The 27683-nt window shown below is 46.8% G+C and overlaps 2 protein-coding genes and 1 long non-coding RNA gene across 17 annotated transcripts in view; 2 read left to right on the forward strand and 1 right to left on the reverse strand.

Annotated features, from left to right (window-relative positions):
* Positions 1–3768, reverse strand: part of LOC308070887 — a 70767-nt gene extending 66999 nt beyond the window's left edge. For 5 of the 13 annotated variants that reach the window (XR_013930906.1, XR_013930907.1, XR_013930908.1 and 2 more), the window contains exon 1: positions 95–190. This is a non-coding gene — a long non-coding RNA (uncharacterized lncRNA). Of the gene's footprint in view, positions 1–94; positions 2656–3650 lie in introns of those variants that run through there. The other 8 variants (XR_013930899.1, XR_013930900.1, XR_013930901.1 and 5 more) reach the window with 5 other exon arrangements.
* Positions 3641–6621, forward strand: MYOD1 (myogenic differentiation 1; the record flags this gene model as incomplete). Its single annotated transcript, XM_080405569.1, has 3 exons — positions 3641–4201; positions 5664–5742; positions 6365–6621. The coding sequence occupies 3 exons, from the start codon at positions 3641–3643 to the stop codon at positions 6619–6621; spliced, it is 897 nt and encodes a 298-aa protein (XP_080261695.1).
* A 17929-nt stretch (positions 6622–24550) lies between these two features.
* The window catches only part of KCNC1 (potassium voltage-gated channel subfamily C member 1), a 136554-nt gene continuing 133421 nt past the window's right edge, over positions 24551–27683 (forward strand). For 2 of the 3 annotated variants that reach the window (XM_080405542.1, XM_080405540.1), the window contains exon 1: positions 24551–25231. In XM_080405542.1, coding sequence (XP_080261668.1) covers positions 24662–25231 — 570 coding nt within the window. In that variant the 5' untranslated portion in view covers positions 24551–24661. The remainder of the gene's footprint in view (positions 25232–27683) is intronic. The other variant, XM_080405541.1, reaches the window with a different exon arrangement.

Below are 27683 nucleotides of genomic sequence, written 5' to 3' on the forward strand. Positions count from 1 at the left end.
GAGAAGAGAAATCAATCAGTTACTGCAGATAACAAGCTCTTCTTGTCCACATGCTGCTTCTGCTGAGAGGGCACACAAGGTTTGTTAACAATACCTGTCTATTGTGTACAGGATGAGTCTGTCCATGCTTCTCAGCGTAGAACTACAATCTATCTGCCTCTGCCTTCCCAGCTTCCTTTTCAATTGCACCCTGAAAAAAAGATGAAGGATGACTGTGCAACAGGTATAAGGGCAACACCACTTACAGAAACTACAAATTCTCTGCTAAATGCTTGTTCATACACACACTACGTATCTGCACTGTCAAAGCAATGCCCAGACCATCCAAACACACAATCTGGGGCAGCTCTGAATAGCTATAGCAGCACCAGTACCCTAAACGCAGCATCCAAACTGGAAGCTCTGGAGAGACGTAAACCTTACTGAAATTGTGAGTTAAGCCACAGAGGCTTCCAAACAGGTATTAACAATGGCATACTTCTAAATGCTTGCCATAAGCACTATCTGTGGTTGCCTACTCTCAGAGTGAGGAATTCACTTAAGTCTTTAGGGGCAGATCACCTGTCCTTCATCCTCTCCACTGTGGCTACTCAAAACTGAGAAGGGCACCTCAAAATTTGTTCTTTGCAAGGACTTTTTTCAGGCCCCAGGCAATACAAGGCAACATCTTCCTGGACAAGCCCATCTTTGGCAGTAATACTGGAAAGTGAGTGTTCTGGTGGCAGCAGCACGGAAGGAGTCCTCAAGGGCACCTTCACTGGAAGACCACTCTGAGCAGAATTCGCGATCTGGTCACAGCCGCCTTCTGACTTTTTCACTTAGGTGAATTCATGCACTCAAGCACATTCATGGGCAATTACTGCCAGTCTCCTTGTATTGCCTGTTCAAGTCTCACCACTTGTTACCACTTTGCCCAAGGTAACGACCATACGCGCAACTCCCAGAATGCCTTTTCCTGGAATCAAACATAGCTTAGAAACACGCAGTGGCAGAATACACGACAACACTGACTAAATATTAGATGAAATTACCTTTTCCACAAATTAAACCAATAATCTGTGAAAGAGTTTAAGTGTTGTGAGTGGGTCACACAGCCAGCACCAAACCTTGATATTCCAATTTTACATGTTCAGTTGTTAGAGCATACAACTATTTCTCACTTATACTTACTATGCATTATTGTATACCTAGTGCTATTTTGAATACAAATTATTTTTACTTTTTTAACTGCTCAATAAAGATTAAATGTATACATGTATATGTTCATTACTTCTGGATCAAAGAACCTCTGTAATAACAGTGAAGTGTTTCTACAGGTTTGCTCCTCTGCCTCTCAGGAACAGCTGGGAGATCACTTCTAAATGGGTAAAGGTGGTCAATAGCTGATCTCCTTGGGTCATACCGCTTTTCAGCACTGGATACAGTGAAAGAACAAATACAGAGTCCAGTACACATACCTTTTTCTTTACATAAAAAATCTATCTTTTGGGTATAATGACAGAACATGACTAACAGTTCTTATCTTTGTCTGTACTCAAAGACATTTAAGCAAGTAGAAAACGGGGACTGCAGCTTAGGAATTTTTGCAAAAAACAGATCACATAACAAAAGAAGGCCCTGTCATGATAGCCCCTCTGAGAAGGCATAGGCACAGGGACTGGATCACTGATGGATGGTTTCTACTTTCCAGAGTCTCTCAGTCTGCCCTTTGCCGCACTGAAGACAGAGCTCTGCCTTTGATTTGGAATGATTTTAAATTTCACCAACATTTATAATTGCAGAATGGAGATTAATTTTAGCTCACAGTACGTTAAAAATACCCATAACTAATTTAATCACAAAATCAATGAAATCACACAGTTGAATTGCTGAAGCGCTTCCGCATCAGAAAAAGAAACTAATTTCTCATCTCAAATTATATTCCACAAACAGAGTAAAAACTCCAGCACCCTTGAGAGACGTCACCAAAACCCCATCCCATTTCTCCAAGGTGCAAACTCTGCCACTGCTAGTTACCTGAAATAACTCCTTCGCTGTGCGAGCAGCCCAGCTGCAGTGCAACAGCACGTGCAGCAAACGCTGCTTCACCGGGTTCCAGCACATTCCAAAACAAAAAACACCAGAAGAATCCAGAACAAAGGCAGACAGAGGGTTGAGTTGAAAGAGGAACCTTACTCCTATGTCGGGGCTCATATGAAAAGCCATTTGCTGATGTGACAGCTTTAGCTCGGGCCTCAGCTCTCCTCCAGTAAGTCGCGACTAAACCATTACCGCGTGCCTCACCGGGGATCAGGCACTTGCCGGGATAGACGCGGCTGCAGCTTGCTCGGGCGCTAGCTGGGCACCTCAGCGCGCCAGGCCTCACCCTCCCGCCAAACTGCTTTTTGCTCTGAGGTCAAATACTTTCAATAACCGCGCCTGAGTCTTCCTGAACATTACCCCTCCTCGGCACGCATCTCTGAACTGCACCTGGGTCAGCCGTGGGCAGGGACGCCCTAATTCCTGGGGCGGGGAGGGGTGAAGGCCGCAGCACTTCAGCGGGCCCCGGACACACACATGCCCTTTTTCTGCTGGCAGGTGTTTTTCCCCGGGGAGAGCAGCCGGCTGCAGAGGCACGGCTCTCCTGGCCGGGCCCGCTCCCTCCCTCAGCTCCTCGTCCCGCAGACCCGGCGGCAGCGGCGGGAAGCGCGGGCCCGGGCGGCGGGACGCTACCCCCCCCCAGAGGCCGCCATGTCACGCCGCCGCCTCCCGCCGAGCGCAGCGCCACCCGGCGGCCGCCATTTTGAGCGCGGCCGCCCCCGGCCTCGGCCTTTGCGTCCCGCTGGTCCCCTCGCACCCGCTGCCCACAGCGCCTCGCCGCCGCCCTGAGGTGCCGCCCGCACCGTCCCCCTCACGAACGCCCCCGCGGTAGTTACCCTGTGGCCGCACGGCCGCGGCCGACGCGGAGAAACCCGTCCCGGGGCTGGGGGTTTCCTCCCCGGGCACAGCGCGCCGCGCCGCTGCCCTGGACGCGCTGCCAAGCGCCTCACGCCGCCGGGCGGGAGCGCGGCCCCGCCGCGGGTGCGGGCAGAGCGGGCGGCAGCGCTGGCCCCGGGGCAGGCGGGCGGCGGCTGCCGGCACTTGGGGCGCCGGGGAGCATTGCATTCGCTGACTGGCCGGGCAGCGCGGGCTGCTTAAAGCGGAAAAAAAAAAAAAGGAAAAAAAAAACCCCAAACTACCAGACGACCACCATGCAGCCGAGCGCCGGCAGCGGCTGCCGCTCGCTCTGCACCAGCCCCGGCGCCCGCCGCCGCGCCCCGACGGCGCCCCGCGCCCGTGGGACACCGCGCCCCCCCGCCGCTCCGGGGGCTCGGGCGGCCGCGGCCCCTGCCCGCCCCGCCCCGGCCCGGCCCGCCGCGCTGGGGGGGCTCCGGCATAAATACGGCCTCGAGCGGCGCTCCCGGACCGGCGCGGCTGGCGAGGGCGTCGGTGGCGGCTGCAGCCAGCGCTGGTGGCCTCGCCTGGGAGCGGCTGCGAGGGTCCCGGCTCCGCGCACCCACCGGGCGGGCAGCAGCCGCTCAACAGCCCAAGCGAAGCCCCCCACTCCTCAGCCCCCGCACCCGCACTCGTCCCCTCCGGCCCAGCCACCACATCCGCCCCCATGGACTTACTGGGCCCCATGGAGATGACGGAGGGCTCCCTCTGCTCTTTCACGGCCGCCGATGACTTCTACGATGACCCGTGCTTCAACACGTCGGACATGCACTTCTTCGAGGACCTGGACCCACGGCTGGTGCACGTGGGGGGGCTGCTGAAGCCCGAGGAGCACCCGCACCACCACGGGCACCACCACGGGCACCCGCACGAGGAGGAGCACATCCGTGCGCCCAGCGGGCACCACCAGGCCGGCCGCTGCCTGCTCTGGGCCTGCAAGGCTTGCAAGAGGAAGACCACCAACGCCGACCGCCGCAAGGCTGCCACCATGAGGGAGCGGCGGCGGCTCAGCAAGGTCAACGAGGCCTTCGAGACCCTCAAGCGCTGCACCTCCACCAACCCCAACCAGCGCCTGCCCAAGGTGGAGATCCTGCGCAACGCCATCCGCTACATCGAGAGCCTGCAGGCACTGCTGCGAGAGCAGGAGGATGCTTATTACCCGGTGCTGGAGCACTACAGTGGGGAATCGGATGCTTCCAGCCCCCGCTCCAACTGCTCCGATGGCATGGTGAGTGCCCCAGGGAGGACGTCCTGCCACTGAGGTGCCCCGGACGCTGTCGGTCCAAACCTGTGCAGGGCGAGTCACCTCCTCCTGCCTTTCCCATAGCAGCTGCCTTCCATAGCTCCCCAGGCAGAAGACAGTCTTTTCTTGTGCCATGAGCTCTAGCAGCAAACGGAGGTCGGGTCCCCACATGCCAGGATCTATGGGAAAGAGGAAAAATCTCTTAACACACTTTTTTTTTTTTTTTGCCTTGGGATGAGAAGTTAGGCAGGTCCCCCTGTGTCCTTGGGGAGCCAGGGGAGAGCTGCTGGGGGATCACCTTGGGAAGCTGCCTGGGTACCTGGTGAGGTCTGAGGTGAGGTCTGAGCCCTGCCTCTGCTGCCATAGCTCCTGGGGCACCTTTGTTTCCATCTTTTGCTATACAGTTACCTTTGCATCCTCTAAGGACAGCAGAGAGGAAGGTCCCCCTTGGTCATTGTAGTTACAGGGGAACTGATAGTCTGAGTTTTGTTTTCTGCCATTCATCATGATAACAGGAGGAGGGTCTTAAGCAACAGGGGTCGTTTTCTTCATCCTTAAGAAAAAGGCTTTCCATTTCTCCTCTCAATTCATCCCCTCTATAAACATTTACCAGCAACAGGAAGGAGACCCCAGGCTTTCAGTCCTGTTTGTACATTATGGGGGGCAGGGGGTGGAAGGATGGGTGCCAGGGAGGGTGTCTCATCGCTCCATCTTTTCACAGGGACTACAGGCTCAGACTGGTCTGACTCTGGGGTGGTGGGATGTGGTGGCTGGCGTGCAGGACAGCTGTCAGGGATGGGATATTGACAGCACCTTGAGACATTATTTTTGTTTTCTATGCTCTGTTGGGGATAATCATTACTGAGTTGAGTATCTGTGATTATGAGATAGTTGGCAGACTGGAGAGAAGACTTACAGCAATGATCACTCCTCAAAACACAGCCTTTCTCTTTTGTCAGAAAAAGTAATTTCACAGCAGATTAAGGTATTGGAAACAAACACATTGGTCAGTGTTTGGGGGCTTTCTCTGTAGAAAATGGAAATGGGAAGAGAAACTAAAGGAAATAAAGGGACAGAGGTAGACAATCAAGAAGAGACTCGTTCCCCTTTTGGTCTCCCCACTGAAAATTGAAGATACTTGTAGGGCAGTATCTGATCGGAATGCTGGAAAGCCTCATCTCATTGGTAAAGCTACAGCATTCGTTGCAACAACAATGGTAATTTTCCTTTGGAACAACTGTGCCACATAAAAATATTCTGGGGTGAAACCCCTTCTAGCCAAGTTAAGTTCTGCCTCGTTCAAAGAGACTGCAAGTTGATGGCATTTCAGCCAGGACTGGAATGATGGCACAGACTAGGGACTGAAATAGGAAATTGGACAGTTACTGGGATTTCAGTAAATGCAGTCCCCAACCAGTGACCTCACTCAGATTGCTCTCCTTTCCAGATGGAGTACAGCGGGCCTCCTTGCAGCTCTCGCAGAAGAAACAGCTACGACAGCAGCTACTACACAGAGTCGCCGAATGGTGAGTATATGCTGGAACGGCTGCGTGAAACATGGAGACAGAGGCAGTCAATGCAGCGGACTTCCCTGCATTTTCTCAGTCTCCAGTTGAGCTGACCCCAGCTGGGCTGAAAGGGGAACCTGCCTTTTCAGCCAGTGCGCTGTTGATGCTACTAGGAACATTGGGTTTCCTCTAGATGCATTTGCAAATATGGGGATGTGTTATAACTGCATTTCCTATGTTGCAAATATAATATCTGGATAAAAATATATTCCTCCCTGCAACTAACTTCCAGCATTTAACTGTGTCTTGCATGAAGACTCTTCTAACTCTGCCTATCGTTGATCCAAACTGGAGAAATTGTCAGTTGATTGCAAATCTTCCCTTTCTGTGGACTGACGTGAAGCCCTGGATCCACCCTGCCCCAAAAGTAGCATACTTTGATTAGGTCTCTCTTCCATTTTTCAGTTACCGTCCCCGTTTTCTGATAACTGGTGACCTTCACCAATATTCATTTCCTCTGAATCTTTCAATGCTCACAGACATACTGTCAGCCACTCGCCAGGGTTTTATGGAAGAACCACATCCTGCTGACATTAAGTACCCGGTGGACAAACTAAGCACCTTTTTGTCTGTTTTGCAGATCCAAAGCATGGGAAGAGTTCTGTGGTTTCCAGCCTCGATTGCCTTTCAAGCATTGTAGAGAGGATTTCCACAGACAACTCCACATGTCCTATACTGCCTCCAGTGGAAACTGTTGCTGAAGGGAGTCCCTGTTCCCCCCCAGAAGGAGCAAGTCTGAGTGATAGTGGAGCCCAAATTCCTTCCCCCACTAACTGCACCCCACTTCCCCAGGATAACAGCAGCAGCAGCAGCAACCCTATCTACCAAGTGCTATAAAGGCAGGTCCGGGCTGGACTGCACTGGAAACAAATTTCTCCATTCAGCCATGCTCCAAGACCTGCCTTCTAAGACTGGAAAGACTTCTTAAGACTTGTTCCAGTTTCAAAATATCACTCAAAATTCCTTCAAATATGTAACTTTTCAAACCTGTATTACTTCAAAATACACATAGTTATTTATTGGTTGTTAAACTAAAGTTATTTAATATGTCTAGAGATAAAACTGTATACCAAGAAATGGCCAATGTTTAATCTGGGCTTTGGGGGATAGGAACCTGGCTCTTGAATGCAGAGGAGAATAGAAATCTGCAACGGTAGCAGCATGACAGATCCTTCCTATTCCTCCTATTCTGGCCAAAATGAGGTTGTGGACCATTTTTTATAAAAATTTTTGTATAATTGTAAATAAGAGTTGCTTTGCAAAAAAAAGGGGGAAAAAGAGGAAAATAAAAAAAAAGCGCAAAAATTATAAGCAATGAAAAAGGGAAAAAATAAATATTTAATATTGCTTGGTTTGTTGTGTCAAACTTTATATATTTATACGATGTGGTTGCCAAGAATGTTTTCAACAGTATTCTAAATAAAGACCCTTATTTATAAAATCTGTGGTGTTATCTTGACTTGCGTTAGGGCTTCTAGAATTACTAGTGCATTTAGGAGTGGTGTTAAGATCGCTGCCTTGGCAGGAAGAAGATACAGGCTCTGATTCAGCAAAGAAATCAAGAACATACTTCAGCCGTGCTACTTTCAACTACTTTGCATAAATATGTTGCTGAAAAGGGGTCTACTTTCTTCATATTATATCTTGGTGATTTCTAAACCAGGGCTTGCACATCACAGCTCATTATTAAAGAGGTCTGTAAGGTAAATAAGCATGTTTCTCTTCCCCCCAAGTTTACAATTACATTATAGGACTTCACCTTACAGAGATGTATTAGAACTAGGAACCACAATAAATTAGGCTCCCCAAATCCCAGTGCAACTACCGAAACTTAAAGGCACACCAGGGTGTTTCACAAGACCAGGTACTACATTCTCAGACAAATCTCTAGATTTTTCATTCAAGTTCTAATTTCCAAGTGTTTGTACTGTGTTTATATATTCTTAGGTATTAGAAACTAATCGCAAAGGATTTTTTGTCATAAAGTTCAAGGTATAGATCACAGTTTTCCTCAAGTTCAGGTTGGAATTTAGGCCAAAGATAGGCAGTTTTAATTTGGATTTGAACTTTACGCATCTCTGGCAGCACTACTCCAGGGATTTACTTCTTGTTCAAAGCCTCTCTAAAAATAACCAGTGAGCTATGTTTCATTCAGTATATATGTGTAACCTTGTAAGTTTGCCATGAAACCGAAAAATGGTAAAGCCCTGAGCAGGTTGTCATTGGTAAGTAACAGTCAGGGCATTTCTGTATGTTTGGACAAGAATACCCTCCAGCTACAGCCAATGTGAAACAACCCATTTCTTGTATCCCTGTGTTTTAGGGGTTTTGTTTAAACAGCACAGTCAAAAAAAAAAAAAAAAAAAGAAACAAACCAAACAAACCCCCTCAACCTAGATATCCTCATTAGCTCTAAATACTTGTATGACAGATCAGTTGTATTTTCTCTTAGGTGACTATTAAAGAGGGAATTTGTGTGGCTCTTACCTCTTAAGCAGGAAAAGGAAAGAAGGAACAGCTAATTCCATGGGAATGTCTCCCACTTTAGTTGCGAGGGCCTTGAAGATCAGTGCTCCACGGAGAGGAGAGGAGTGAGCAGCCTTGTGTTGAGCAGAGCAACGCACTTGCTTCTCCTTCCTCCTGGGGCAGAGGGAAGCTCCGAGCTTGCTGTTTTATCCAAAGCCAGAGGGCAGGGAAGGTAGCAGCCGTGGGGATTCCTTCCTCATCTGTGCACTTGTGATCACGGTGGATGATAAATCCGCGTCAAGGCACAGGACCGCTCTGTGGAGAAGGCCAGGCTCGGGCAGACCAGAGGGGGCTCTGAGGCACTACTGGCCCCTCAACGCCTTCATTAAAGTCCAGCTTTGTAAGGGTCTCCCATTGATATCCCTGTGGGCAGAAAACAGTCCAGCCTGTAAAGATCGAGCTTACCCCTTTCATTTTTCCATTAAAAATAAACATTCAATGAACTTGAGAATGCGCTAATTCATACTGGCATGAATCAGGAGGGTCTTTACTAAGGTCAGAAAAATGCCCCAGGTTAGTTTGAAGCCTGTATCACTGACTTACAAAAACTAGCGAGAGATAAACCAATGCCTCACACAGCAACAAATAAAATTTTCATTGCCTCCAGCAAATGCTCGGTCAGGCCCGTAATGCAAAAGATGCTTTTGTGAAATACTGTAGCCCTTGCCATCCCCATGCTCTCAGGCTGGTAAAAGTCTCCATTGTTGTGTCACATAAACGGCAACAACAAGAAATATTTTGCCAGCTCAGGCACTATAGAGACTCTATCGTAGTGGCAGCACCCAGTTCGTGCCTGCCTCGCTACAGCACCCCACTTGGCGGGACACAATAGGGCACACCTGGCTGTAAAACTGGCATGGCGGAGCGGACACGGCGTGCTCGTGCTCAACAATGTACGTGCAGTTCCATGTGAAGTCATGTATATTGCATTTCACCAATTTATTTTAGCAACCCAAGTTTCCACATACTGATGTTAATGTTACAACAGGGAACAGGCATTTAGCACATCCCAAAATAGATGGACGAACAAGAAAAAATATTCACAGATTTCCTATGCAGAGCCCACCTTTTTCGCTTTGATGTCAGTGAGAAAAATCCACTGGACTAAGGCTAAAGGGCATCAGCACTGATAAATACACATTTTAGATTACAGCTATATGTATTTTTGAACTTAAATGAGGAAAATGTGTTTCCTGTCCAATTGTTTCCTATTTGTAAGGTAACATATTTGAAACAAATGCCTGTAGTTACTCTACTCCCCTGTGCATCCAGAGAAGGGCATGTTACTGACAGAAGGATATCCCAGCCTGTAGGCAAGTATTTCGAAGCTGGAAATATTTGGATTCAGAGCTCTGGTATAGTTTTGACAGCGGCAGGGAACGTAAGCAGAGCTGAGGAATACAAGACTGATCCAACATCTACAGACTTTGGTTCTAAAATTGGGCTCCTGAAGATGTATTTACATGGTTAGGGCTGATCCTACAAGACAAACTGCAGTCTAGCTTGGTCTACAGAAACACTCCACCACGGGCTACAAACACACAGCAGGAGCCTGGAATCATCAGGCTATTTATAACTGGAACACATGGGTTCCGTTTCAATATTCTGCAGGATGGGGGGCAACTACAGAAACACTGTCTGATTTTAAAAATCTGAATCCCACAGATTGCACTGACGTGCAGAGCCTAGGAGAAACTGGGGGGGGGACGACTGCAAACCAGACCGTGCCTTTCGCCAAGCTGCCTCGCAGGACGGCACAGAGCCTGCCTGAATGTGGGTTTGGAGCTTGCCTCCAAAGGTACCAGCATCGTCTGATGTTTCCTGTGGAATGCCACCTCCAAGGGGAAAGTCATACAGCTACAAACAGGAAAGTAGGTGTCTCTGAACATAAATCTAAGTGCATGTCTCAGGAATGTTTGATTTAATAACTTAAGAAATCCCTATTGGCGCTGCATGACAAAACCGGTATTATTAGTTTATCTTATCCAAACTATTACTATGGAAGAAGTGAAGAGGAATAAATTTATACCTCACTTATATATGCTAAGAGCTTTGATTTTGAATTTCATCAGGTTATTGGCAAATATGAGAATGAAAAAGATTCTTTTTCTGCTTTTAGTATTCCACAACAAAAAAGCACAATAAACTTCCTGGGTTTAAAAATAACAATGCTATACGCTGTTCCCCACATCATCATTGAAGCTGCTACAGAAGTTTTTCACATACTGAAAATTCAGTTTTAGGTAAAAGAAATATATGAACTATTCCTGGTATATTTTTTCCTTTCAAAATATGTTATCACCTGTATCCAAAAATATTAAAGAAATAGTAAGCTGGCAGTTGCTTTTCACCAGATGCTGCTCTTTTAAAAAGCAAGACAAAGACCTTACAAAACCCCACTGAATGCAGAAGGAAAAACAGTTTTCATTTATAGCTTGTATTTCGCAGAGGTATCTGAAAGGGTCAAATTGTGCAAAGGGCAAAACCTGCTCATTTTATCCATAAAAACGGTGTTATCATCTTCAGAACTACATCCAAAACTGAACAGACAAGCAAACATTTGTACCTCAAACCACCCAAATGTTAATGGGAAGAAATCAGTATTTCCCTTTTGTTTAAAAAAATATTAATCTGCTCCTTGAAATCAGTGGCAAGACTTCCAACTTCAGTAGGAACAGTAAAAAAAAAAAAAAAAAAAATTACAGTGCATGTAATACTGTCTGTGATAGTGTTCCTGCGGCAGCGCAAAGCCATGACCAAGTCCTTGCTGTGCCCCTTTGCTTGTGCTCTGCTCACTGACCCATTTCTACCACTACACCCTCGGATGTGCCGATCCCCTGGGCACAACCGCACTGAACAAGCTGGCAGGCTTTACTGCTCACCTCACCTTGAAAATCCAGACCAGAAACTACCCCTGTAATAATGCTGAAAGTCTACAGCATTTCTAAACTGTGTGGCTGGTGGGACCTATGGCAGCAGGAGATGGCGTGAAGGTCCTTTTGCGTAACTTGCACGTGGCAATCTCGGCTTCGCCAGCAGCAGGTGAGATGGCCTTCCCACAGTCAGAGTGCAAATCTTTGGCAACATGCCCTGCATGCAGTGTGTGTGAGAGAGCGTGGGACGGAGATAACAGGCCCACACGCCAAACGTCCCAGAGATCATCTCGTGAGGCGTACCCGAGTACCTCATTAAGTGCAATTTACTAATGCTTCTCAGCTTGCCCTCCGTCGGCCTTTCAAATCACTTGTTTACCAGTAAAACGGTTGCTCATGACTTTCTCTCCTTGATCTATGCAGCATGCTCCCTTATCAAAAGGTTTTTCGTAAGTTGGGAATGTCATAAATGGAGACCAATGGCTCTCCTTTCAGTATCTTCGATTTCAGGAGTAATGAGGGAGAAAATGGTTGCTAGTGTTAACACTGAAGAGCCTCCAGGTAGTGACTTTCCCACCCAGGTCCCACCAGGAATTAGGAACATGCCTGGCATAAAGCCACATGGGCCAGTAGAAGGACCCCAAAAATTTCCCTGTGGACCCGGAAATCTACCCTTCGCATGCACAGGCATTTCTCAATAAAGGCCTTAACGCTGTAAGTTGAATAGTGAAAACTGACCTACCCTATAACCACAGGGCGACAGAAAACCTCAGGATTTCCCCGATAATACGGTCAGCATGGCACTGAACTCACATTTCCTTTCTATAATGCCAATAACTTTTATTCTCTACGTGCACCTTAGCAACATCGACAAGCATGCCATTTTTATGTAAGACTCAATGATCACCCCGCATACATCAATAGGGAGGAAAATACAATAGATTAAGTGAAGCTTTCCACTGTTTATATAAAAAAAAATATTAAAAACTCTGACAGATGATAACCCACTTAATCAGAAGACGCAGGGAGGCTGTGACCGTGGTTGGGGTGCTGCTGGGTTTTTGCCTGGAGTCAGAGCCCTCAGAGGTGTGTCTCAGCACAGACACCTAGCGCTGCATGCCCATGGCTGTAAAAGGGGGTCTCCCAGCCTGAAGGGACCAGATCTGGATAAAATCCTGGAACTGTTCAAACCCTCCGAAGTCCAGCCCTTCCCACCCACCCCAACTGACCTTGGGCCGGTTTTTGGTCCAAGAGCAACATCTGCTGGCTACGACAGAAACTGCCGTTCTTGCTGAAATGTTCTCCTGGTGACTTCAGTGCTCCCTTTCCTCATCTTTCTGTGATGGAAAATTTGTTGGCGGGGAAACAGCAGAAATAAGCAACTGCAGCCCCATACACTAGGAACAGTAGGAAAAATATATTGGAAAAGCCAAGCTCTTCCCTACCAAGAATCTTTTACAGAAACAGAGAGAAAAAAACGTAGGAATAGTATGGGGTTTTTTTATGGCACAAATGTTGGGGTATCACTCTATTTTCCTTTGTTTTAAGTAAAAAAAGAAAGACAAAAGAGGAGAGAAAACAGAAGGCCTGTGCATGGCCTGTGCTGCACATGATGTTTTGGGGGGACATGGTTGCTTACCACAAGTCAGGTGGGCAGATGCACAGGAGCAGGAGATGACAGCGGGACCATGATGCGAGTCTCCGGTGGCCAAATCCCTCAGTAGGGCACAAATATCTTGGCATGCATGGTAACCCCCCCACCTAACATGCAGGTGTAGCACAGGACAAGCTCGGAAACAATCCTGCATGTTTGGAAAGATGATTTGAAGCCACACAAGGGAAAGGTAAGCAAGTGTACAGGTGGCATACCTAAAGGTCTTACTTACACTTTGGCCATGCCACATTCCTTCCTTTCACACTGATGCTTTGCTTCTGAATCCTAAAGTAAATGCACTTGGCTGCCATGACTGGATGCCAGGGCTTTCAGCTGTGGCTGTGGGGCAGACTATTACGATCCTGCCATCTGTGAGAAAGAGTTATTTATTTTCAGTCGGTTGTTTCAAGAAGAGAGTCAGGGGGCCTGCACTGGTACAGCAATACCTTTTTGTTACGAATGTCTTTACTTTGTCTTAGGCCACCTGCGGGTTTCTTGAGGCTGGAGTGTAGCCAACCCGTGTGCCTGTGACACGAAGAGGTACAGGTGATTGCTCCTTGCTGCCGTGCAGTGGAAATCCCCTTATGGAATCCATAAGCACTATGTTTGCTTTTTTGCCAGACCACTGGAGGGCAGCATTTCTATGAAAAAGAGGACTCGGGAATAAATTCTTTACTACCTATGTATTTACCTTTTTTCCTGAACTTTTATGTCTAACTCTTGCTCAGTTCAGATACAGAGTATCATTTCACACTAAGACAAATGAAATTAATGAGCTGAAATTTTACCTAGTGTAAAGGCATCAATCTTATTGGCAGTTGACACAAAACTGGCACCCCTAGCCCAGCAAGTCCAAATTCATGGCTTTTAAAGATGCACTTCTATGTGAAGAACGAGGGGGTTTTGTGCCTATATGGCAAGGTGTCCCTATGGGTTGCCTAAGGGTCGTTAGGCTGAAGACCATCTTTGAGCAAAACATTTATACAACAGCTTGTAGAGGGAGTCCTGTTCTTCAAACGGGGCAGATGATGCTCCCATTACAGACATACCATAGAAATACAACTGTATGCAGGGAGGCACATCTGTCACACCAGTCACTGTTCCTTTTGGAAAGGAAGCGTGGTATGTGCTGGGCACACATGCGCTACGCTCTCAAAGGCTGTCCTCTACAGAACTAGACACTTGAAACAGCTTGCAGTTTAAAGCCAGCTGCACAACATGTAGTCCCAAACATGCCTTTCAAAAGCTTCACAAATGCCAATTACATTAAACGATATGAAAAAAGCAACAAAGTAATGTGCCTAATTAACAAAGCTAGAGATGGAGCCAGCCATTTGGTTTGAAGTACTTCCAAGAGAGAAGTTAAATCCAATGGCCAGAGCAACTCTGGAAGAAACAAATTAACATGCTGGGTTAATATTTCAAGCTCTGTGGGAGTAAAAAGTGTGTGTGGTGAGGGGAAGCAAAAGTAAAAATATCACAGGGTGCTATTTTGTTTGTTTGTTTGCCAAGGACACTTTAGCTTTCACCATTTATTATTCTTCATGGTATGCTAGGAAATATTCAAGAAGACATAAAAGTATCAGCATTGCATCACTGGATTTCCTAAATTTATCTTTTCCCCACCTGTTAAATCTTAGCTCAAGGTCAAGAGGAACCACCATTTTGAGTGAATGAATTATGGGATAGGCACATTCATGAAAAATACATCAGCAGTGTTGTTTTCTCTTTAGTACTACAAGCAACCACATCTTAAAGATTCCTCTCACTATAGGACTTCTCTGAGAAATAAGCTCTGGTGGCCTGTTCAGAGAATGCCCTGTACATTTCTGTTGTTCCAAACAGGGTTGGGGTTTTTTGTCCTCATAACTAAGAACTGACTAGTAGCTGACTGGTTCTAAATCTTAGATACCTGTCGTTGGGTAAGCTCAGGCCATCACGAACTCCCAAGTTCCAGCAAGTACTGTGGCTTGAATCCTTTCCAGGGCTCATCTGTTGGCAGCTGTTTCCATCTGCTCCATCTTGAATGGTTCTGCTTAGTCCCTAGGGAAGAGCAGGAAGATTGTCACGCACTGAACTTGCTTGTTGTAAGCTGGCTGCTCATGTTTTACCTGAATCTGCCATTTCACCTCGTCTGCTCTCTGGCCTTTTTTTTGTAATAAGAATTCTGAGTTCTGCTGTCCATCAAAGGCAGAAGGAAAAAAAAAAAGCTATTCCTCAGAAGTAGATGACAAAATGTTATACCTTCTTTCAAGTACAAATTATTATTAAAAAGAGATACAGAAAAGATTTATCAGATAACTTCATTAATCCTCACAGCTGCTAGGTATGTAGCAATTCCTGCATGTATGTTTTCTAGCTGAAGCAACATATCTTTGACATGCCTTTCTTTTGTGGTGAGTAAAGGCATACGCCCTTCAAGCACTTTATGACCACAACCATTACCCATGGCCTTTTTTTGTTTGTTTTTGTGGTAACCACACAATGTAGAGAGATTAAAAAAAAACCACACCACAAACAAACAAATGTCTATTTCCATATCTTCTATTTTAGACACCAGTGGTTATGTTGCCAGACTTGCAGCTGAACTTCAGGAACTCTGGCTGGATGAGCAAATGTCTATGCACATAAGGCTCCTCTATTAATTTGTCCCACTGCTATTTATGTACTTGTCAACTTGTTATCTAAAGACTAACATTAATTGGCCAGAATGAATGAAAGGATTTTGCTTTTTCTTAACTAAGATACTTAGTTTCATATTTTCAGCTCTGAAAGTTTTAATTAATATTTTGATATACCATCTCTAGCCAGATTTCCAAACGGACCAAATCCTCTTCAAACGTCTTGGGCCTCTTCAAACAGGTGTGGCTGAAAATGCAAACCTTGGTGCACAAACATAATTTTTTTCTCCCAAAGTACCTCAAAGTACATCCCTAAATATGTGTTTGGCAGATCCTACTCAGTCTTCACTTGGGAGGGGAGAAATAGTCAGGAAGACAAGCAATATAACATAACATGGAAACAAAGCCAAAGAAGAATCTATTAAGCAATCCAAATACAATCATCTGGATTTTGTCTCAAGCAGAATTATATGTATTTGTGGATAGCTAGGCAAATCACAGGCCAAAACACCTCCTAAGGGCTGTATAAACATACACTCAGGAAAATTTAACAGTAATTTCATCGAAATCCCACATCACCTTTTCTGTGGTGCACTGTCCTTTTGAGCATACAGCTCTGCTTGGATTATGCACTGGTCAAACTGGGCTACAGAACTGGAACTGCAGCACCACTGCAGTACTTGTGCATGAAGAACTTTTCATATACTGAAGGCTTCCTAAGGGGTTTGGCATGATAGAGCAAGTAAGTAGCCAAAATACTTCTAAATATGTAACATGGAGTGCAATCTTTCTCCACTTTTGAACAGGCAGGATGCCCATAAACTAGAGAAAAATTTTAAAAGAACTTGTAGAAATTTATTTTATTTTTTTATTACTGTCTGAAAAATTCCATAGAAAGAAGGCCCTTTTTATGGATTTGAGAACTGGGCACCCCTTTTCTCTCATGCCTTCATAGGAAAGCCAATGAGCATACTATTGTAGGCTCTCTTATAGGACAGGAATCCATCCTAGAAGCACAGGAAGGTCCAATTTTGCATGAGAGCAGAGCATAATTGAAGGAAAGCCCACTTCTGAATTTTTGTTGGCCAACTCTGAATATTTGTGCCACTATGATCTTTCTCTGCTTCCTCGTTATTCCCTAACCCCTTCTTCTTCTGGAATACCTAGAGGCAAGGCGTACAACTGCAAAACCTGGCAGAATCCACAGCTAAATCAGACTGAACCAGTAAACAATGACTAAAAGTGCGGTGTCTTAGGAACAAGCACACCACACTGTGCTTCTTAAGCTAAACCGTCTAAACACAAACCTGCTGCCAACCTTGTGTGTTAGCAGGAATCCCAGCCACAGTTTGGAGGGCTGGTACAACCCTTCTGCACTGAGATTCCTACAGAAGGCTTTCCCAGATCCTGCAAACTCTGGGTAGAACATCTTTCTGTTCCCTGGTGTGCACAGACCATTCATTATAGTGCATCCCAGAAAGGGAAGGCTGAGGACAAGCTAACAGAGGTGCCATCCTTTCACTATTGCCTTGATCTAGCTCTCAACACCTCATTTAACTGGAACACAAGGCTGCTGTTAATGCTGAGCCACGGGGCCAGGCACAAGCCAGGATCAGGAAATCTGTGTTCTGAGCAGCTGGCCTAAGATTTGCAACAGAAGGTGGGATTTGCTTTCCATTCACTCACACTTAGACTGTATAAATCCTGCTTATTGACAAAAGAAATGCTGCAGATTTCATCCTTAGTGCCAATTATTTAACTAGCATCACTGGAACTATTATACTTTATATCTCTTCATATGCAGCATACAAAGAATTATTTCAATGGGATTAAATGTCATATTTCATGGGACTGGCTGCGTAAATATTTACAAAGCTAGAGAACAGCAAAGACACCTCAGAGTTATTGATTCATGTCAAATATTGAGAATCTGGGTTAATCAAGGGATTTAAGCAATGCTTTACACCTTTGAGTCAGCACTGCTGAAATTTATTTGAACTACTCTTACCTTTCAACATCCGAAGTCTTACAAACTGTTTATAACAATAAAGATTTACAGACCATTTTCCCATCTGCTTGTCTGAGAACATTTCAGTCAGCATTGCAAACTCAGAGTAGGCTGGAGAAGTAATAACAGTTGTGGAAAGTGAATCATTCAACAAAAATAAAGTTCTTATTTCAGTTAAAGAAAAAAAAGGAGCAGAAATGTTCTCATTATTTTGATGTGTTAGAGAAATAGTCAGCTGATAGGTAAGCACATGTATTGTATAAAACGGAGCGTGCTCTGTACTCCTCAGTCAGGAAAAGATCCTAATTTTTTTTGTGTGGTTAACTGTAAGAGATACGCTTGAGACACCGAGAGCTGCATGCCTTGTTCAAGAAAAGACTAGCACCTCTTGTTCTGTATTCTGTATATAGTATAAGTGAAATACATATGTCTGTATCTACGTGTTTGTGTCTGTTGCTATGTTCATGCACCTGCAAATTGGCTGAGATTTTAAAAACGTAGTGACAGCATTACTTGAGTTTTGTTTTTAGAAAAAGCTGACTAGGCCAGTCTCAGAAAGTCAAGGACCTTTTAGGACTCCCCAGACCAAATAATCTAATAAAATAAAGCCAAATAATAAACAGCCATTTCTGAAACTCTAGTTATCGTACATGGTAGGAGTTACAAAGTTCAGATCTACGTGCGCTCATTTACTCTTTCAGAAATTTAGATTTACAGTCTTCAGCATGACTGCACTCAGTGCACAGTAACGCATATTTCGCAGCTTCCATAAGCATGTTTTTGTTACCCATTGACATCAATCTTGCAATTGTACAAGTGGAATTTTCCTTGTCACCAGCTGCTTCTTTTGCTGGATCATGCCTAGATCAGCAAGAAGAGACAAATCTATACCCTTCCTATGACTATACATTGTAACAAAGGTGTACATTAGTCAAGCTGTATGCCCAATTTCAGTTACTTAAAGCAGATTTTGCAGTGACTTAGCCCCATGATTTCTTGAGGAGCAATTATTTCTGTTTTGGGGAATACCTCATCGAAGACAAATCTTGACGCTTTCACTACAGCCTTGACTAAAGGATGTCCAGAAACTCACACCGCTTCAGATCAATATATGTGCTCCAAGAGAAGCGCGGTGCCTGACCCAGCCTGACCCTACATGCTGGATTCAGGCAGGTGCTGGGTGTAAGACAGACAACCCAACAGTTATTTGCAATGTTTACTGCTCCTTTTGCCAGGAAGAAGCAACTGTCTCTTTCCCTCCGGGAAAGACAGTTTGGAAACCCTCCTAGTCCTTCAACAAGCAGCAGAACACTCCTTCCAGCACCTCGCCTTGTTCCTGTGCACCATCTCAGTCATCGTATTTACTCAGTTCCATCTCCCATAAATTTTCAGCAAAACCAAGGAGATTCGAGTGGGAGTTTCTCTTAGTTAACAGAGTGAGTAAAGACCAATGACAATCTCTAACATATCACAACATTACTTCCATTTGTTTCCAGAGCAACTTCCACTTATCTCACAGTTCAATATGCATCTGTGCAACAGTGAAGTTTCTACATCAGCACTTTCTGAAGGATCCTAAAGGGATTTGCAAAGCAAAAAGAACCTTTGCTCACGGTCAAATGTTAGCCTATTATAAATGGATGAACAAAAGGCAACCCAGCAGGCAGAGGGTAGCAAGTGTCTCTCAGCTCCCAGCAAAGCCATGCAACAGTTGAAGAACGTGGAAGAAAAGGAAGTTCATATTCAAGCAAAACTAATTAAGAAAAAAATATCTAGATAGGTAAAAGTACAGGAACTAGCATTCAGTCATAATGTCTGCTACTCTGGCTACTCTCATTAAAAGCGGCATGACTTCTTTGGATCAGGCTTTGGGCTACACAGCTCTTCAGACGTGCAGCACCTCTAAGACTTAACATCAAGCACCAACCAACTACTTCTCATTCTTTCCATGGAAGGCTTTTGACCAGCTGTTGGCAGTTCAAAGGGGTAAATATAACCTTTCAGAAAAGTAGTATCATCTATACAATTGCAGCTTGCTTTGTTTTTCAATGATTTTCAAGGACAAAGCAAGTATACCACATGCTGAAGTGCATCACAGCTTTCCATTTGAAGACCTCAAACCAAATGATTTACAAGGATCAATATTAACAGATAGAGCAATTCACAGCATGATGTAATCTAAAACTGATAAAGAACTGCATTGAAACACTGTTGAGTTGTCATGAATTTAATATAAAGGAGCACAAGCAGAATTATAGCATTCAGGCATTGCAAAATACCAGAAAAAAGAAGAAAAAAAAAAAAAAAGGTTACAATTTCACTCCAAAGTTATGAAAAATATCATTTTAGGAATATTAGGAAATATATGCTCAGCCATCTCCCACACTAAGAACAAAGCTGCTTTGAGTTAGCTTAGAAATCACTGCAGTTCTCGGCCAAAATGTAAGTAGAGAGCAGGGGGAATAACAAACGAAAAGCATGTGAGCCCACAAGCTATTTTTTCCTTTGTAGACAGAATTTAGACTGCTGTCTGAAAGATAACCTACCTTTCATCATATATTATTACCCTGGGGATGCTGAAGCATAGGGCAACCAAGGTGATCCCAAGACAACAGATACAGAGACAAAAGGACTTACTCGTCCTGTGTCATCAGAATGCAGGAGGCAGTGGGGTGACCTAACACGACGGATAAAATTAGTAAGGGGACTCACTCTCTTTTTCTGTTACACAGTAGTTTAAAAACAAAAAATAGGTCTATGGCTTAAGGCTATTCTTCCACTGTCACCACTAAAAATGTTGATCCAGAAGAACAGCTAAGGTTATAAGCAGACCCAATGACTTGAACAGGACTGCTCAAAGTGCACACATAGCCTGGTCTCCCTGAAGGCTCCCGCAAGGGTGACCTGCAGAAATGCCTTTCCAAACTCTGCAGCTGGTTTTCCCCAGCAGTACCAGGGTTTGGTCAGCCCCAGCTCAAGGCAGACGATCATCAGAATCTCTCAGCTCAGGAAACAAAATGTAATTCCGAGACTAATGTCTTTTAATGCATTTTAAGAATTTTTGATAACATTACCTGCTGCTGCTGCACCAGAAATCCTTTTTCAAACAGACTGTGACCTGTCTGAACAACCTGCCAAATCCATGCCTCCCACAGAGGTCTCCCAGAGCTTTTAGAGCTGGTTTAGTTCTTTTTAGCAAGTCAAACTTAGTAAGGTAAATTACTTAAATGACAAGAGATATCACAGAAAAACTAGGTAATTCCTGGATTTACATGTCTACCTTCACATTAAGTCCTCCCTGCCTAACCTCTCCCTCCAGTGCAGGGAAGCCACCCATCAGGGAAGTATAGAGACTGCTCTCCGTTCACTGACAAGGGACCTAAGCTTTCACTTGTTCATTCTTTAACTCCACTGAAGTCGATGGTGTTATACGAGTGACCAAATACATGATCCTCCTTCTGCAAATTACTGTATTGCCTCTAAGGTAAGTCTAAAGGCATAGAAGAGACACGCAGCCAGACTGAAACCAAAAAGGCTGGATGTGAGTACATCTGATTGGGGCAAATTCGTTTGCACGTTCATCTCACACACAGAGGGGATTACAGAATCTCATGGCCTTGGAAGTCTTTGCAGAGTGAGGGGAGGTCCTTCAGCAGCCCAGCACCTGAAGGTGGAAGCTTCTAGTTTGAGATGTCAAGTCTGCACAGACAGTTATTCTGCAGCTAAAGAGAATCTTCAAAGATGTCAAATATAAACCAGAACTAAAAAATCTTTACAATACCATTACTTTTCAGTGTGACTAAGGAGGCAGAAGTGCCATTGTACAGTTTGGGGTTAACCAAACTTCTGTGGAAATTATTTATCTGCAAATTAGATCTTTGAAAATTATTTGGTTTTGTCCATCCTAGTCCAAACACTTCCAATTACAGAAAACTAATTTTTAAAATTACACCGGAAATTTATATTGCTATATGGCAGGCTTAAAGCAAAACTTTGCTGATACGTAGCACCTGCTGGACTGACTTTAAAATGTTCATTTTGTGTGAATCAGCAACTACCTGGTGGTATCAACTATAACTACACAAATGCAAATCATGCTATAATCTACAGTGCAAAGCAAAGTCTTTGTGTCTTAACATATAGCTATTTTGTGCCACGAGCCTCATTTAATAAAGACATTATTTTCTAATACTTTCCCTCTTAAACTTTAAGCTTCAAACATAACGTTATCTTTCATTTTACTCACCAAAATATTGTATAAACATCATGTTCCAATTTATATTTCTAAGAGAGCTTCTCACTTCAGCAGCTATCTCACTCCAGATCTCACAGCCACCGCTTGCCTATCAGCCTCTGATCTGGGGCCCTCTCGTGTGTCTTTTGAAATACCCAACTCTTCTGTGTCTACCAACGCTCCTTTATCAATTACAGCCTTAGCATCTTCAAAGAAACCTCACAGATCACTTCACCGCGGCCTCCTCACCTGAGTCCATGAAAACTATCTTTAAACAAGCTTTTTCTTCTAACATACGCTTTCAGATGACCTCTGAGGTCCTGTACCACCCTCCATCAGACGCCCAGACAAGGGAAACTAAAACTGCTAAAGGTAGGGGAACTAGAACAGAAGCTGTGAGGTATCCCTTTCACCCCCACAGTCACCTTAGATCCCAATACTGAAATTCCTAAAGAGGAATCACTGGTGTGGGGTAAGGTAACACGGGAAGCAGGAACTAATGAGCTGGGAAAGAGCTTGTAGATGTGACCAGTGGGACCCACTGGCCTGGGATTCACACCCAGGTCCTTAAACCTCTCTCCAGGGTCACCTGCCTTCCTCAGCCTTTGTAACTCTCAGAACCTACCCTGCGGTGTTTTCCCATTGATCCCCGATCTATCGCTATCAAAAGTAGTGCCTTACAATAATTACAATATAATTATCACTTGTATTATTTCTGCCAATGAGTCATCACCCTCTTTTCCTTTCTTAATACCAGGCTTGGGTTCACAGACCTCCCCTTTTCTCCTTTGTGCCTTCTGTCTGGCAATCCTGAAGGATTTTAGATAGCATTTCTGTGCCTGTGATTCTCAGATTTCTCCCTCTGCCACCAGCCTTTTTGCCCCCATCCAACCCCACTCCTCAGGTGGCTGTCTGCCCCCTCTTCCTGCAGTTTTTGATACCAGTTTATGCCAGGTGAAGTGCAGCGTTGCCCTGGTTTAGCCTCACTTTCCCTTTTCTCTTCCATTGCTGACAGCAGTAACATGCTCCCCATTTCCACTATCTTTTCTCCCCTTTGCCACGAGTCACACACCAGCAGCACCCAGCTCCTGGGCCTTCCTTCTACCCCACTCCCTGCTAGACGAGTTTGTCATCGTTTTCACAGGCAAATCTGCTATTCAGGCCTCTTTGGTACATCCCGCCACAACTACTGTTCTCTTCTCTGCATCCCAAACATTCAACATTACTTTGCAAGCCAAGGAAGCTTTGGAAGGCCAAACACCTCCTCTCACAAACCTGACCACACCACTCTCTCCTTGGCAGCCCTCCACTTGTTCTTCACCTGCTGTTCGGGCACATCCAAATCTCTGTCCTCCTTCAAGGCTCCGCCTAAGTGCATTCCCCTGATCCACACTCTTCTGTTGAGCACCACGTTATTCCCACTGTTTCTGTGCTCCAGCAGCCATATACCTTTCACTCAGGTGTTTCTCCACCTCATCCGCTCATCGTGACATGACCTCCTATGATTCATCCAAGACAGCTCAGCTTTCCAAGCTCTTTCATAAGCCCACTCCTCCCAAGATGTTGGCAGCAACAAAATAAAGAACATGTCTACATACCTCTGTTCCTTCCCTTCCACACAATTGTCTCCCTGCTGTTCTTCGAGCTCCTCGCAGGGCAGGAACCGGTCTTTGCATAGACACAAAACTTCCCTTGGCGTTCCTTGTGAATTAATGAGAATAAAAAAAGAATGAACAACACAAACGCAAGCTGCAGCCTCCTACCGACCCAGGTAGGTGTCAGGGAAGCGACAAGAGAACAGTGGGAACAAACAGAAGAAAAGATGGAGACACGAAGCAGGTGCGTGGGGCCACGTCCAGGCGCGGTAAGAAGCGCAGCCCCCGGGCACCCGGCTGCGGGCACGGGGGATCCGTGCCCGGGGCGGGCTGGCACGCTGCCCTGCAGGGGGGCCCAGCCCGCGAGGGACGGAAGCGCCGCGACCGGCCGCCACAGCGCGGGCGAGGGGCAGCACCGGCGAACGCGAGGCCTCCGGCGGGGCACCTTCGGCGGGGACGGGAGGAGGCCGGTGGCGGGGTAAGCGAGCGGAGGGGAGGGCGCTCCCCCGCCAGCCGGGGGTACCGGGACAGGGCGCCCCGTCCGGCACCGGTAACAGGGGCGGGAGCCGGGGCCGGCGCCCTCGGGGCGCGGGCGGCGCTAGGACCCGGCGAGCGGCGGCGGGGCGGGAGCGCGCGCCTGCGCGGCGCTGCCCGGTGAGCGGGCGGGCTGCACCGAGCCGCCCGGCAGCGGCGGCGGCAGCGGGCGGAGCAGCGGCAGCGCGGCGGGTCCCGCCGCCCGCACCGGCAGCGCTCCCCGCACCCGCCCCCGGCCCGGCGGCAGCGCGGCGCGGCGGGAGGGCGGCGCTGTCCGTTCAGCACCGCCGCCGAGGCGCGGGCACAGCCCGGCCGTACCCGGGGGGCTGCAGCCGGCACCGGCGCCCCCCGCCTGCAGCGCGGCGCCCCCGCAGCCCCAGCACCTGCGGGCAGCGCCGGGGACGCGATTTTTCCTCCCCCCACCCCCACCGCCCCTTTTTTTTTTTTTTTTTTTTTTTTTTCCTCGGTGCTTTTGGCCACGTCCAACCAGGGAAGGGCCCTCCCCCTCCGGCACGTCCCCGCGCCCCGCACCGCAGCGCCCGCACTCCCGGGGCATGGCCCCCCCAGCCCCTGCCCCTCCGCCGCGGCTGCAGCTACCGCGGCCCCCCAGCGCCTGACTTCGGCCGGCGGCGGCGCAGCGCCGGGAGCCACCGGCACCCGCCTCCCTCGGCGCGGCCCCCGGGGAGCGGGGCTGGCCGGGTCCCTTCCCCCCGCGGGCCCGCATCGGGGCTCGGGTTAGGCACCGGCTGCCGCCGAGCAGCCGTCCCTTGCCGGGCTTGCCGCCTGCCGTGCTTGCTTGGATGAGTCTGCGACATGCCTAATAAGAGACGAGATGGGCCAGGGCGACGAGAGCGACCGCATTGTGATCAACGTGGGAGGGACTAGGCACCAGACTTACCGCAGCACCCTGCGCACCCTGCCCGGCACTCGGCTGGCCTGGATCGCCGAACCCGATGCCCACAGCCACTTCGACTATGACCCCCGCACGGATGAGTTTTTCTTTGACCGGCACCCGGGCGTCTTCGCCCACATCCTGAATTACTACCGCACGGGCAAGCTGCACTGCCCCGCGGACGTGTGCGGGCCCCTGTATGAGGAGGAGCTGGCCTTCTGGGGCATCGATGAGACCGATGTGGAGCCCTGCTGTTGGATGACCTACCGGCAGCACCGCGACGCCGAAGAGGCTCTGGACAGCTTTGGTGGGGCGCCCCTGGATAGCAGTGCTGAGGACGGAGACATAGATGGCACCGGAGACTCTGGTGATGGTGAAGAGGAGCTGGAGATGACAAAACGACTAGCACTTAGTGACTCCCCAGATGGCAGGTCTGGGGGCTTCTGGAGACGGTGGCAGCCCCGCATCTGGGCGCTCTTTGAGGATCCCTACTCCTCCAGATATGCAAGGGTAAGCTATGCAATCGGCACCCTCATCAAAACACTCGAGCCTCCCTTCAGTCCTGCTTCCTCACAGCATCGTCAGGGTTACCTCCACTGTCAGAGCAGAGCAGCCATCCATGTGTGTGGCCATACAAAAATCATGCGTGGGCCATGGGGACATAACTCACACTCTCAAGCGGGTCCCATGCATGGGGCACAAGTGGACACGGAGGCATGAGCTCGTGTGCTCATGTATGGGCTTCCAGAGACCCTTATTTTCTAACAGGCTCCCAAAACCCCACAGCCTGGGGCAGGGTCCCAGGCACAGGCCAGAGAGATCTCCATTATACCAGGTAATTTCCCTCCATGCACAGATTTTTACAGTCAGTCACCCCCCAGTACACTTTGTCCAGCCCTCTTATGAGCTAACGGTTCTCTCCCCTTTATGAGATGGAGAAAGGACCATGGGAGCAGGCAGTCCCTGGGGGACAAGGGGATTTAGAGAGTTTCTCAGCCTGGACTGGAAAGGGAGTGTGTTCCTTTCTCTTTTCTCATATGTACCTTGTTAAATATTTATGTTCATGCTTCTCTCTCTGAGAATGGGTAATTCAGTTTCTCACTTACCCCCTCACTCCGTCTTTTCCCTTGTGGGAAATGCAAAGTATTAATCAGAGGAGAGGGTTCATTCATGTAGAAGGGACACAGTTCGACAGGTTTCTTGCCTGGTTACTGAAGGACAGCTCCTCCTCTCCTGGTTCCTGCGGTTGTTTTGGAAAGGGAATGCACTCTGGTGCAGTTCACGGCATAGCTGTGGATAAAGATGGTCTTAGTCACCCGACTCCTCCAAGCAGGTACCTTACATGCTATTACATATGAGGATAATTACATTAATTAGGGCATGATTCTGCTCCTGAAGTAAAAAACAAAGAAAACCTTTACTTCAGGAACAGCAGCAGGATTAACCCCTAAGATACCCATATTGACAGGCAGGAACAGATGAAGGATGGTGCCTTTGCAAAGAAATTGGTTTGGATAGGTTTTACTCCTCTCTCTTAGATGTACCTTTGCTACAGTATAATTGCTGCCAGCCCTCGGTAGGGATGAATGGTGCTTTGGTGTGGGAGGATGATCAGTGTTCCTGAGGAGGATCAAAGAACCGAGATCAGATTAGGGAGCAAACTGGACGGGTGGAGGAAGGAGAGGTGGAAATGCAAGGAACAGGGACAGGGAAGCTGGTCATGCATGAATGGGTGGTGGAACAGCAGCTGCTGGAGGCTTTCCGTCTGAGCAGAGATCTCTAGCAGGGAGATGCCAGGTCTGCAGACAATGAATGGGGAAAGCTGGAGCAGAGCCTGGAGTTATATACTGGTGCATTTCTAAAGAGTCTTGTTTGCACACCCTTTGGAGACTTCCTCCCTGAACAAAGAAGTTAATATTTTAAATGAATTCCTTTAAACAGCATGGGAGCTAAAGGAATAATAAAATATTTACCCTGAGATGAAAGGATGATGCTGTTGAATTGCAGCTTTCACATCCCTGATTTCTGCCAAGGGAACATGGAAATGGAGAAAGAAGGCTGGAGGGTATCCTTCAAAAGGCTCAGTTAGCTTCCTTTAATCAAGCCCAGTATCAGCAGGTGTTGATTTGAATAGACCTCTCTGGTGCTCAGGAATCTGTCAGTAAAATACATTTAAAGTCAAAGCAATGTTCTTGTCCAAGATTTTGTGGAATGGTCCAAAAGCCAAATGGATGATGCTGTCCCAGTGAAAAGGATAGAGAGCCTAAAACACCCTTTTCCTTGGAAGCACTAAGATATTTTAGGTTGGAGGCCAAAATCTGTGACCAATATTAAGAGTCTTTGTGATGTACAAGCTGGAATTCTAGGAGGATATGTCTAACTCTCTCTGGGCATTTTTGTTTAGGAATAGGCATTTTATAAAGTGATCTGGGTTTGGTGGGGTATTTTTTGGCAGTGGATGTTATACCATTTATACACAATTACATGTGCACAGCTGGTAGAATTCAATCCCTGATTTACCTCTAACTTGTTCTTTCCTTAAAGGATTGTTAAACTAGAGACATGAATTCTGGGCAAAGTTGAAGTGTATACTGAATATTTCATGGGTTAAATATGGTTCTTTAACTTGTATCTGTGGAGACGTAGGCCATATGCATTAATATTTTGCATGAAGGAAGATGGCTTTCATCATGAACACATGCACAACACTGTCCATTAAGAAGACATTATAAGACACTTAACATTTTCTAATAAAAGCCATATGTTATGGTTATGGATGTAAAAAGAGATGGGAGTTTGATTTATGCGCCTGTAACCTAACACAGACACTGCAAAAAGACCTCAAACTCACAATAGCTAATTTACAGCAAAAGAATTGATAGCATCATTAACAAGCGAATAGCATATTAAAGCAATCATTAATAGAGTCAGGCAACAAATCCACTGTTACCTCACTTTTAAT

The sequence above is a fragment of the Falco punctatus genome (assembly GCF_963210335.1).
Source record: "Falco punctatus genome assembly, chromosome: 10".
Taxonomy (NCBI): domain Eukaryota; kingdom Metazoa; phylum Chordata; class Aves; order Falconiformes; family Falconidae; genus Falco; species Falco punctatus.